A 13,611-nucleotide genomic window follows, 5' to 3' on the forward strand; every position below is an offset into this window, starting at 1 on the left:
GCTCGCACACACAAGGCCTTATGTGAACAGGTAGGTGATGCGTAGGCTCCTTTGCGGAGAGGCCAGAGGAACACTCTAAATCTAGATGTCATCTGCCGTAGGGTTAAACCCATTAACATGTATTTAAATGAACAATATTTCAAAGAGACAGACTCATTGACATGGCAGCTGTGTAAATAAACAGTAAATCCGTGTACCATAATGTTTGGACTATAAACCACAACTTTTAGGGCCCTCAGGTTCACCCTTGAAGCTTAAACAATTTATTTGTTGTGCATGTTTTGCTGCAGCACTAGGAGTACTTTTGCAATCCTTAATGCTTACATGAATTCATCATAGATGGGCTAACATAACAGAAGTTAGTAGTAATTATATATATATATATATATATATATATATATATATATATATATATATATACATATATATGTATATATGTATATATATGCTATATATATATATATATATATATATATATATATATATATATATATATATATGTATATATGTATATATACTATATATATAGATAGATATATAGATTTCTTTTAATGGATTTTGAAATGATTGATGTCTATTACTTATACACCACATTCAAATATGGGTTTGTAGACTTTATATATCCACTGTTGACCTATTGTCACACTATCTGGCTTCTGAGACCTGTTGATTAGGTACACATAATGATACTACTTTGTATGTGAGAGTGCAGAAATATTGAGGAATTCAATCACACAGTTTGTTTAATTATTCCTGAATGTGTTTACGAGAGCAATTTGTTAAATGATTGATATCAAGGATTAGGATTGGCATCAACATTTTTCAATTTAATATTTTCATGCATTTTTTTACCTTTTCTGGTTCTTGATGCCAATAATTAGTAATATGTCTACTATCTGGAATGAAATGCAAGTTAAACAGTTTTGAGATTCTAAATATATTTTATTTGTTGTGATATATTCCTTGGAGAAGTTGCCATTATTTGTAATGCAACTTTACAAACACTTGAAAAGCAAATCATAGAAATGAGAAGTGAAAGGAGGTAGTAATGAGGTTGTAAAGAGCAACAGTAAAAGAAGAATGTTACTGTCATTAACCAGACAGATTGTAGGGGGAAAAAATCACCAAGGAACTGCAACTAACAAAATAAAGCTTTAAATGTCGAAGAATATAGGACAGCAAACCTACTGACATGATATGCTGTGATACAGTTTTATCTTGTTCAATGAAAAAGGAACGACTCAGTGTAAAGAGCAAGGCTATACTACATTAAATCATACCTTACATGTTGCTTATGGACATGGTAGCCGTCACAATCACTTAAGAGAACGTCATTCCCGTTTCTTTAATGTGCACTCCAATGACATTTGCATTTGTCACATGACGGCAAATTACTGGGCCAGTGCGTGGGCTTTAACGTTTCCATTCGCTGTTGCTAATGCAAAGACGAGGGCAGCAATATGTGAAACACAGTGACCTCATTATTGCTAATTCATCCTCGAGACACACATACACACACCAAGAGAAAGAGACTGAGAAATGGAGGGATAAGAAAATATTCAAAGTGAGATGGGAAATGGACCAAAGTATCCAGACAGAGAATGCAAAGATAAAGTGTGAATTTGACGCTGCAAATTGTTGGACTGAGGAACACTACTTCTTATGGACTAAAAAAATATATAGTTTGTGTATATAACATTTGTGTAAAACTTGCTGCAGTTTTGGGCATTTTTTTCTTTTCTCATTCATATTTTGTTGCATTCAATGTTCAGAGTTTCAATAACTTAAACTCTCTTGGAAAATGCTTGATTTCATTCTCCACTTTCCTTCTTTTAGCAGGTAAGATCCTATATTGTATCATTTGTCATCAATTTTTACGGGTTAATGGTTGCACTTTCAAGTGCTGTTATACACCACTAGACAAATAAACAGTGCATTAAGATACACTTCAGACACACATTCAGCGCTCTATTTTTGCAGGCAGGGCATGTGCACTCGGGCGTAAAAACTGACGCATCCTGATTCCCATGCAGTTGCACACCTCTTTTAGTATTTTGTTATTTCGCAGACTGCACCATGTTTGGCATTCCGGCATTTCTTTGACACCTGACATTTTTGTGGCTGAACGGGAACTACATTTTATGCCTGCAAAAAGCGGGATAAAGTCTAACACGATTTTGGTGAATTTGATCAAAGTGCAAGCAGACAGATTTTGTACACCAAGCTTATGTGTGATGAATGTGGATGTACTGTATTTCATTCATAAATATAACAAATGCATGCACCAAACCCTCTGGATCATTGTAGAAATCAATTCACTGGACACATTATTAATATTATCATCTTTAAGATGTTTTTAAAATCGCCCACAGGCAGTGGCATAGCTATGGGCTGACACAATCTCTGCCCATTTCACAGTGGTGATCTGTGACCACCCTGACCAACTTGACCGCATCCGAGAGTGGTGATCATCTTGCATTTTCTTCTAAACATGCTTTGCGCTTGTCAGTCTCCTGTCTAGTGATTTAAACTATGCGCCTGTTCTGCGTTGAATTTAGAGGAAATGAGATGAGCCACTTCCACAGGGTGGGAAGCAAATTGCTTGTGTTCACACCCACTACGACGCAAATGCCCGTTTCTATTTACGTGCATCTGGGAAAATACCAGGAGGGAAGAAAAAACAAAAAAACGCTCCACCCATGCGCACAGTTACCGTGTGCTTTGCACTGTAACTGTGCTGGGCATGACATAACATCCTCATTATAAGTGCAGTCTCTCCTTTTACATGCAAGTTAAAGTCTGACTGCACTTGATTATCGATTCAGGTCTATTCACCTTGGCATCATTTCAATTGCGCCTGGATGTTCAGTTTTGACTGCATCTCTTATTAGAGAAGGGATCTATTTCATTAATACAGCTCTAAAATGTTTAAATGATGGTACTAAGGGACATACATCCACTAAATGAGGGAATCGGGTCGGAACGAGAAAGGCACAAATCATATTAAGATGAGGAAAATATGAACTAACAACTGATTTATGGGCTGATGAAACACTCTTGACAAAGATGCCAAAATGAGAAAATAAAATCAGATAAAATATACTACCAGGCGCACACAAACAGTGACTTATCTACCTACCTGACATCTCTGCTCAGAAGATAATTCCTCAAATTTCGCAAATATACAGTATTCCTCTCTCACATTATTGTCAGGCAAATAAGCGCGCCTCATTATTCACAGTTTATGTAAATGACTTTAAGAGGGTCTCATCCCAAAGGAATTTACTCTTTTCTTGGCAAAAGTACACAGAATCTGCTAATATAAAGCAGAAAACTAAAAAGCACTGACTAAAAATAAACCTTGCGAAAGCTTTGTTGATGCACCAAATAACCACGAACATCTTACTCTTAATAATAATAATAATGATAGAAATATTGACTCTGGCGATGGATGAAGGTTGTGGAACCAATGAAGCATTGACTAACACTCAGTCCAATGTGAAAACATTCTTACACAAACATGGTCTGAGCCATTGGAGAACAAGGAATTCATCGAGAGGTACAAATGTATGACATGATCATCACAGTAAAGGTAGATTGATAGATAGACGGATTGATGGATAGATGAATCGGTCGGTCGGTAGGTAGGTAGGTAGGTAGGTAGGTAGGTAGGTAGGTAGGTAGGTAGATCCCATGAAGACTACATCATCAATCTGCGGGGGTGGAAAACAGCAACATTGGATGCACTAACATAGTTGCCATATAGCCGGGGGTAAAAAAACAATATTGTCTACTAACATGGCAAAGAGTGAACTGACGACGAGATGATGATGAAAAACGATCAGACTTCAACATGAGTTCCACAACCCACCTAGCTTTGAATGAAAGTCAGTGTCTTCTGGTTTCTTCCCTTCTTTGGGAAGATGTATATATATTTAATACAGCCATTGTAAAGGTGGGATTTATCCACGTTTTTCTTCCAGGTCAGCATTTTGTACAAGGTAAACTCAACACAAAGGTCCATAATTGACACATTTTCTGGGGAGGAAGATTTCTGTGCGTAAAAGACTAGTGTTGTGAGCACTTCAATGAAAATGCTAAAAGGGAAGCATTCACATGAAGACAATGATGCAAAGGAACAGATTTAGAGTTGAGGCGTGCTTGACGGGATGAGATGTGATCAGAAGTCCAAGAGGAGGTGGTTGTCAGGGTGCAGAGGAGCAGAAGAGTGTGTGAGGATGAGAGTGAGAGGGAACTGTCAAAGGGATTAAAGGACATGTAGTATTTGTACTTCAGCTTCATGCTCATTTGAGAGTGGAGTTGAGCGAAGCAAGGAGCGAAGGGGACACGGTACAAAAGAGGGAGGGGTGAGGAGGAAGGTGGGGGCTCAACAACTGCTCTGCTGGGAGATGACGGCAGCTGTGCAGAGATGCAGGGAGATGCGCACACAGTCAAACAACCAACATTACCAGCACACCAGGACCAAATGAGCGCTTCATTGGTGGATTGACACTTGGATGCAATCATAACCAACAGACACAAATCTCTTTTACTGGCCAGGGTACATCCCAAAACTGGAAAAGGAAACAAAGAAAGGAGAGCAAAAGAAGAACAGGTGGACAAAGAAATCCTGAAGATCTTTGGTGCTGCACGGAGAAAGGTAAGAAAAAGAGAGAGAAAAAAGAACAAATGTCAAAATTACAACTCTTGCCATAATGTAAAAAAAATATGACGCAAAGTGGATATCCACGGACAGGTATGATTATGAATTTGAATTAGTAAAGATTAAGGGAAGCAACACAAAGAAATGAAGACTAAAATGGAAAGCTTAACAAAAATCATGAAAACAGTCAAATTAAAATGTGATTACAAATTCATCATACACTACCTGACTGCAGAGAAACAAATTGCACCTAATATGTCTTAACGCTCATAACAGCCATTAGCAAGGGAAATCATTCTTGCCATAAACATCATTTAGAATGACACCTCTGCCTGAATAATACATAGCTAGAACAGCTTTGCCTTTGGTAACAAGACCATATCTTTAGAAATTGCTGGAAACCAAAACCAGTCCTATTTTGCAGATGTGATGAAGAGGGAGAAAAAAAGTCAATTAGTGACAGGGAGATTCATTTAGAGGGCAGAGGTAAGAGGGAATAAGTTGCAACACAATGGTACAATCTTGATGACTTCGATGTAGAATTAGTTATCGGCTTAGCTTTGTGAATAAAACATGAGGCAATGGTGCCATAAATCAGCAGGTGACACTTTCCCTGTCACGTGCAACTTGCTAACAGGAAAACGAAACAATCATTTAAAATTCATGACGCTTCGCCGGCTTTATGTGTTAATTACACACGAAGGACTAGTTCTGGAGCAATTATGGGAGTAGAGCAGTGAAGGTTTTCCACATATTAAAAGGACAGACAAAATGTAGTTTTGTGTGATCAAATGATTAAATTGGCTGATGCATCACATCACTTTAAAAAATCCCAAATTCAATATGCATGCTGGACAGTTTGTTAAGTCCCCCACAATCCATTCCAGGGTCCAACTATCCATTATTCTAAAATGTTTTTTTTTAATGTTTTTTTATGTAAGTTATGTCAGTATAAAAAAAAAATCTGTCTTATTATAGTTAAAAAAAAAAGGTAAAGCAGCTTTAAATACTAATAATTATAATGTGATTTGATCAATAAGAGTCAAGCCACAATTAAAAAAAAACTAATTTGTAATTTTTTTAAACATTGCCTTGATTTTAAATGTAAATGTCTCTCATGCTAAAACAGCCACGCTTTACGTCCTGCTTTTAAAAAGTTATTGATGATTTCAAATTTGGAAGTTCATAATAAAGGTAATTTTTATTGAGCAAATAGTAGTGGCCCACTAAAATATGCTTCTTGCAGAGCGGTAAAGACCAAAGTGCATGACGATAAAAAAATACAAAGCCTCATCCAATCAATTTCATGTGTTGCCTTTCAATCTCAGCAGATACAAGTGCACAAATTAGTCCCTCTTGAAATCAATGATTCCGTGATGACGGAATTTACCGTAGATTTAAAAGCTCTCGGCGGGGATCAAAGCAGTCCGCGGAAATTTTGGCAAGCTGGTTTACATCTAGTTCTCAGCGAGATGTCACAGTCAGGCAGACAATATCCACACTTCAGGGCATGATGCCCTATTCAGATTTTCCATTATACATGCCCTTTTTATGTTTTCGTCCACATTACAAAAATCTGATGTTAACTGTAGTGCGTCCGTGATGTGCATCACGTCGAGTGACACGCACACATGCAGTTTTCACAAAAATAAATACAAGCCAATGTGGAGGGTCTCGGAGCTTGAAGGTTCTGCGCAGGATCTGGAGCCATACATCCAGCTTGGTGGTAACTGTGCGCAATGCCCCAGTCACGAGTGGCACCACTGTTGCCTTTTCCCTCCACATTTTCTTTCATTCTTCCTTCAGCTCTAAGTATTTCTCCAGCTTTTCAAGCTCCTTTTTCCAGATGTTGCTATCATTCAGTATTGCTACTTTTATTACGACTGCTGTTCTCTGCTGATTACAGAATCCACCACCACTATGTCAAGCTGATTGGCTATCACCAGTTTGTGAATCTGGATCTGGAAATCCTACAAGACCTAGACAGTGCACAGGTTGATGATTCTGGTTTTACTGACTGGAGTGATTTCCCTGTCCGCTACCAGTTGGCGTTTTGCTCCTCTGGTGTTGTTTCTGTGCTCTGCTCATGTATTGATCCATATGCCTACTCATTTGTCTGCGATGAGGCCTGAAAGAAGCTTCCTTGTGGTATTGAGGTAGTTCAGGGGTGTCAAACTCATTTTTTTGGCGGGCCGCATTGTAGTCATAGCTTCTTTCGGAGGGCCATTATAACTGTCAACCCAAATAAATGTATGAGCACCTCATATTATATATAGTAAAAGCTACAAAACAAACTGACAAATAACTCGTTTTCAAATCAGACGAGTAAAAATTGGTCAAATATTTAAAAAAAAAAAAAAAAAGATATTGTTAAAAGTGAAGACAATTTGCAATTCTAGTAATGACACACGAATTTGATGCGCAATTTGTCTTCGCGGGCCACATAAAATGATGTGGCGGGCCGTATCTGGCCACACCTGTGAGGTAGTTAGTAGTTTGATGGAGTTGCTCCCTTTGTGGGGTCTTTCATGATGAGAACTGTTCAAACTTGGGTTAGCCATTGTTTGTGGGTGCCTGATGTTAGTATCTGGTTCATTTGCACTGACAGAGAGAAGTTTGTTTCTTTAGTCAGTAGGCATGAATCATGGGCACGTGCTAGGAAGCTCTTCATCTGAGACACTCTTGCTTGGATATCGGCCATTGTTGTGATTACTGGTTCTTGTTCTGGGATATTTCTCTGCTTTTGTAAATTAGCCAGCCATGAGCGTTGGTATTTTGTGACGCTTTCTTCCCTCATATACTCTTCCAGTATTAGAGCCTAGAGTAGGTCTGTTTCGGTCTTGCTACCTTGCCACTGAGAGTTGACCTTAGCTGCTGGAGGGCATCATATGCGAACAGTTTTCGCTTTAGTTTTAATCTTCATTCCTTTGCCATTTGGTGAAGGTGTAAGCAAAACAAATTTAATCAATTAGACTGTATGATTTGGCATATGTTAATTTTCTTTTGACTTTTGGAGGTAATCGATGCATCATTACCACTTTTACGAGATGCTGCCTGGTTTGGTTATCAATATGCATCTGTGACTGACACAAGTGTACTGTTATGACATCTAGTGTACAAGGAATGTGTCTCGACCAAAACGATTATTTGATTTAACAATGCATGGATTACAATAAAATTCATGGATGTAACAATTTTAAAATATAACATTTTGATTCTGTGGTATTCTGATTCAATTCATTAGGTTACGGCTGTAGGTTTTCTAATGTTTATTAAAACGCAACATGTAAAAGCTATCCAAAGCCCAGGTTAGTGAAATTCAAGGAAACAACAAATCATCAGGAACGTCAAATTGATTTATATCTGGTGTGTTATCAGGAAAGATACATGAGGTGGGACACGATTCACGGATCTAACCGATTTTCCGATTCATGTTTTTTTTTTTGTAAAAACTGTATGCACACTAATTTATGAACAATGACCATCTTTCACATTTGTCATTGCTTAGCTGCTGATCCAAAATGTTTGTCCAGCTGTCTACACCGCTGATCATGTGCCTGACCTTCACGCTCAGGTGAGATAGCTCAACCCCACAATTTGTGTCACAAAGAGTGTTGAAATTGAATTTACATTTCTGTCTGTGGTCCACAGTGCTTGCATGTTCCCCGGCCATAACTGGGGGGAATGGAACGACTCCCAGCTCCTGCCAACCATTCAGAAACTGATGAAAGGATACAACCGCTATCTTAGACCCAATTTCAATGGTAGAACCAAGCCTGATCACTTTTATTCATGAATTGTTTGCCAAAGCCTCTTGTGTCTCCTTGACAGAGGGCCCTGTGGAAATCGGGATGAGTCTTGACATTGCAAGCATCGATGCCATCTCTGAAATCAATATGGTACACTATTCCTGCTATTTTGTTCGAGTGGGATAATATGTCTGTGAGAATGAGGCACTAAAAAAACAATTGCTGATTTAATACACCAAGATATTGCTTTTCAGGACTACACTGCAACTATCTTCCTGCGCCAACGGTGGCGAGATTCCAGACTGGTGTTCCCAGGGAATGAGAGTGTCAGTGTGGATGGACGCTTGGTGTCACTTCTTTGGATCCCCGACACCTTTATTCCTGACTCAAAGCGCTCTTTCCTACATGATGTGACGGTGGAAAACCGCCTCATACGCATATTCAGCAACGGGACCGTACTCTATGCACTACGGTACATTCTTCCAGTTTGCTTCATACAAAACACAGAGGCCATAAGTTAGGAAGCTATTGTACATTTTCAAAAAAATGCAGAGTGAGTTAGCAAGAGAAATCCCTTTCTGAGGTGTGAGTTTTGATTACAATCGCAGTTGCTTATAATGGTAAAGCCACCTGCTACACTACGTAAGCCAAGCGTGAGCCATTGCCACGGCATATGCTGGTCTTCTCATAACCTGGGTTGGGGCCCTGTGAAATAAAACCCACCTAGACGTGAAGCGGTGTCCCTATGGTGGCTTTGTTATTAGTCTCTCAAGCAGGGATGGGCAACTGGCAGAGTTAACCCTTGATTGATTAAACCCCACCCCCATGTTTTTTGTCTAAACAAACCCCAATAAATCATCCCCCAAAAAATTCCACAAACGCCGAGGCGCAATGGGAACAAAATAAATCAAAGAAAAAAGCCTTTGCAATTGCAATACATTTCTAACATAATCCTAAATTTAGAGACATAATTTTTAACTAGGTGACAATCTCAAGTTTGACAGTATTTTGCTGCGTTATGCATGAGGGGATCTGGTGTTCAAAAATCAGGTGAATTTGTGATGTCAAACATTTGGCTGCCCTACTCAGGAGATCAATATTGAATCAAAAATGATTGCTGGTTTTACCTGGGTTCAATAATAGAAGCATGTTTCTTTGTCAGAATTGATTTTACCATTAAAGGGTCAGTATGTAGAAATGTTTGATTTTTCAGCGTTCATTCATTCTAGAAAAACATTATTTTCAATTACATTTCACTTTCAATCATATCAACATACATTTTTCCCTATAATCATAGGTCTAGTAATCACATAGTATATGACATGGGTTGCTCCTCACCTTAGGCTGACATGCTTTGCCATCATTTTTATGCTACAGACTGCTAAGGAGACAAACTTAGCAAACGTAGTTCCTCAACACACAATGACTTTGAACTTCTCTCTTGAGGGACTATTAGAGAAAACAATGATAACCCCAATGTGCGCAGCTTGAATTGTTAACGACACTTCTGAAATAATACAGTGCATGAGCATCAATTGAGGCCTCCGTTGAGTTGTGTCAACAATTCTGGAGATTAAAGATCATGCGTGTCATTCTAAATCTGCAAAGAATTATTAAGATGATGCGCAACGAAGCAATATCTACCATCTAGTGGTGAATGGTGATATTACAAATTGAAAGTAAAATACTTGGCTATTAGTGGGGGAGAGGGAGCACCGGCTCGCAAAAATGAAAAATCTGTGTATGATGGATTCCCATTGAAATACATTGACAAAAAATGTGTAAATTTTGTAAACCCAGAAAAATCTTCAAAAAACACAAAGAAAAAACCACTAACACTCCCCCTCCCTCAAAAAAAGCCATTTTGAGAGAATCTATTTTTAAAAAATGAGAAGAGGTGAAATAGGTCCCCTGTAGTATTTTTACATGTTTAGAATCTGGCCTTAAAAATATATTTGATCAGTTTTTTAATCAGGGGTTCACTCAGAACGTGGGCACGAGCCGCCATGCATTTGCCCGTCCCTGTGGAAGAGAATTATTTTGACTGCACAATTAGTTTTATTGTTTTGAAAACTGCCCAAGTCAATTAATGGAACTTCTCAGCATTTTAGAAATAAAACTAATTACAGATCCTTGATTTGCAAGAATTTGCACGGCATGTAAACTTTAACACTGTAGTCTATTGTTTGAGTATGTTGTGTATTTTTTGAGAGGCGTGGGTCCGTTCTGGCAAGGCTGGCTGGCTGATGGAAAATTACTCCTCATAGCACATGCATCTTGGTTTGAAAAAGATTTTATTCCTGCTCATGCTGAGGTTTCTTCGTTACCTTGCGTCCGCGCACAAGCGTCCTTCCTCGTGTTTCTCTCTTCTGCTCCCGTGACGTCTTTTTGGGTCCGTCTTAAATGTGCAAATTGACTAATTGCAAATGCCTCTTTGGGCTTTGGGCTCTGTTCCCCTTGAGGCGAATGGTCACAATAGGGGGCAACTACTTTCGTCTCCAGCCAGGAACTGTTAACACCTTCAAGCAACCATAAACTGGGTGGGGGCATTTGTCTTCTCTCCTTGCAAGGCACCAGGAGGTCTATGTGTCAATTGGTTTACTTATCAGACAATAACTTTAGGTTTAAGTTACCTATCTATTTGCAATGTCAAACTACATGTGTATATGAAAATACACCTCAAATACATTTCTCAATGTAAAACACATGTAAGCTGTATGGAAAATCAGAATACGTTGTCTCCACAGCATCACAGCTACCATCGCCTGCAACATGGACCTGACCAAATACCCCATGGACAGACAGGTGTGCACCCTGCAGCTAGAAAGCTGTGAGTAACTGAACCCCAACTCACTCACATCCATCATACTGTCTCACTGTGTAGATGGCCACTGTCATCACCATCCTCCTCAATATCATCATCATCATTATAAACATCGTTCTAGTAAGTATGACACTGGCGATGTAAAGGCTTGTGATTGGCTCAGAGTAGACAAAACTCAATTTAGAGTGTTGTGTTATGTGTGTATACAGGGGGCTACAATCTGCAGGATGTTGTGTTTTACTGGACCAGAGGGAATGATTCAGTGAGGGGTCTGGACACACTGCGGCTGGCTCAGTATAGCGTGGAGAGCTACTACACATCTGTGTCAGAGGCTGTGTACGAGACTGGTAGGTCTGCTACATACGCTTGGGAATAATGCTATATTTTACAAGGGTTAAGGGTGTGCCTTTGTTCACAGGACAATACCCCAAGCTGGTGCTGCATTTTGCATTGCGCAGAAATGTTTTGTTCTTTATCTTGGAAACATATGTTCCCTCCACCCTCTTGGTGGTTCTCTCCTGGGTCTCATTCTGGATCAGCCAGTCCTCTGTACCAGCCAGGACCTGCATTGGTTAGTAACAAATTAATCACAGGAATTGAAAAGTGTTTCTTTTCTTTTTTTTGAAGCTCACTGTTATTTGACTCCTAGGAATTATTTGCATCCGTGCTTGACAATTCTGCTTCTAAATATCTTTTATGATGATGCAAATGAATGATGGCATCACACACAAGCTTTGTACTTTGGTTCTGAATTTTTCTGGTTGGGCATTAGCATCAAAGTGCAATATAAAAGTGTCTACAGTACGATATAATCCTCTTTTGTTTACCGTATATTGTTATTTGGATGTGTGGGATTTGGTTGCTGTCTGTTGCTACACTTATCTCGCATCCGAGACGGTAACTCAACAACAGTTTTATTACGGCACCCTTGTGCATCACTCTTCCAACATGACCAATAAAGCCACATTTAATACAACTGTTACATTAGTGTACCAGTGATTTAGCACAAATCAATTAGCGATGCCTGGAGAGTGGGGTGCGGAGGAGACATGCCGAAGAGACTTAACTGTTGCAGTTAAGATGGTCACATGTGAGCTGAGTTCAATAAACAGCAGTGTGCATGTGTAAGAAATGCCAAATTGAGCTGTGTTTAAACTACATTAATAGACCAGCATCATATGAACGCGCACTCCAAAATAGAATGGCTCGGACGCTACACTAACATTGTATGGAAAATGCATGAAGATAACGAGCTAATTCATAATTAATGAATAAAGAGTTGGTTAGGGTAGAGAACAAAAGAGTCACACTTACATGAAACTGATCTGCTCACAGGCGTTACTACAGTCCTGACAATGACGACTCTGATGATGGGCGCTCGCACCTCCCTACCAAATGCCAACTGCTTCATTAAGGCCATAGACGTCTACCTGGGCATTTGCTTTACCTTCATATTTGGTGCTCTGTTGGAGTATGCCTGTGCTCACTTCTATACCATGCAACACCAAACTATAGAGGACTTACACAGGGTGGGTCAAATGTGCAAACATCAGCAAAAATATATTCATGTAATGTTCCCATACTGAGAGCAACTGTCCTTTTACTTAGGATCTTGTGAGAGAGTTCAATGAGTCCAGCGGAAACGGCTCCATCCCCGTCGTCAGCTCCACCCAACCGAAGGATCCTGTGAAAGTAAGCTCCGCCGACGAGGAGCCTACAGAACAATCGTCCAACAGTGACACAAAGGCCACCGGTGAACCCAAGCAGGAAAAAAAAGGTCAAGGCTGCAGCCTGTCATCAGTGAAGAATGCTTCAAAGAAGGCAGTATCCATCTTTATTGTGGAAAATCCACACAACATCGATCGCCATGCCCGCACCGTTTTCCCCATGGCATTCCTTTTTGTCAATATTCTCTACTGGCTTTATTATCTCTTTCACTGAGAGCTCCTTGCAAGCTGCTGCTGAGTTCATTTCAGCACCCCGCAGCTGCTCTGCATTCCCCATGGAGATGTCAGGCCAGTCGCTTGGATCTGAAGTGATCGCACATGCTTTTGGTTGAGAAGTGATATGTAAAAAAAACAACTTTCAACCAGATGAAGAGACCACTAACAAATTGAAAGCAGCTGCCAGTATCAGAAACCGTCTTTAGATCACATCACACATTCTACCCAGCCTGCAATGTATCCATTGACTGGCAAAATCACACAAGAAAGAACTAGCTATAAAAAGAAAAGAAAAGAAAACAACGAAAGAAATGTCTGTTCCATCTGACTGCCTTTTCTCTGCTGTTTTTAATACGTTGTTTGTACAAGACCATGTCCTGTAATTACTTTCACAGCATGTAACATTAGAATAATAAAACAGTGATGCAGGAC

General features: G+C 39.5%; 1 protein-coding gene across 3 annotated transcripts; it reads left to right on the forward strand.

Annotated features, from left to right (window-relative positions):
- Positions 1 to 4,335: 4,335 nt before the first annotated feature.
- On the forward strand, positions 4,336 to 13,610 carry LOC119128843 (gamma-aminobutyric acid type A receptor subunit pi). 3 transcript variants are annotated; one of them, XM_037261674.1, is made up of 11 exons: positions 4,336 to 4,660; positions 6,570 to 6,657; positions 8,172 to 8,237; positions 8,315 to 8,427; positions 8,495 to 8,562; positions 8,667 to 8,884; positions 11,160 to 11,242; positions 11,446 to 11,583; positions 11,655 to 11,807; positions 12,572 to 12,765; positions 12,845 to 13,610. In XM_037261674.1, exons 3-11 carry the CDS (start codon positions 8,185 to 8,187, stop codon positions 13,175 to 13,177), a joined length of 1,353 nt encoding a protein of 450 aa, XP_037117569.1. In that variant the 5' UTR covers positions 4,336 to 4,660; positions 6,570 to 6,657; positions 8,172 to 8,184; the 3' UTR covers positions 13,178 to 13,610. The 3 variants fall into 3 exon arrangements, with proteins under 3 accessions (XP_037117569.1, XP_037117567.1, XP_037117568.1); XM_037261672.1 differs by lacking the exon at positions 6,570 to 6,657 and having other exon boundaries at positions 4,337 to 4,660; XM_037261673.1 differs by lacking the exon at positions 4,336 to 4,660 and having other exon boundaries at positions 6,295 to 6,657.
- Position 13,611: the final 1 nt, after the last annotated feature.

The sequence above is a fragment of the Syngnathus acus genome, chromosome 10, assembly GCF_901709675.1.
Source record: "Syngnathus acus chromosome 10, fSynAcu1.2, whole genome shotgun sequence".
NCBI lineage: Eukaryota > Metazoa > Chordata > Actinopteri > Syngnathiformes > Syngnathidae > Syngnathus > Syngnathus acus.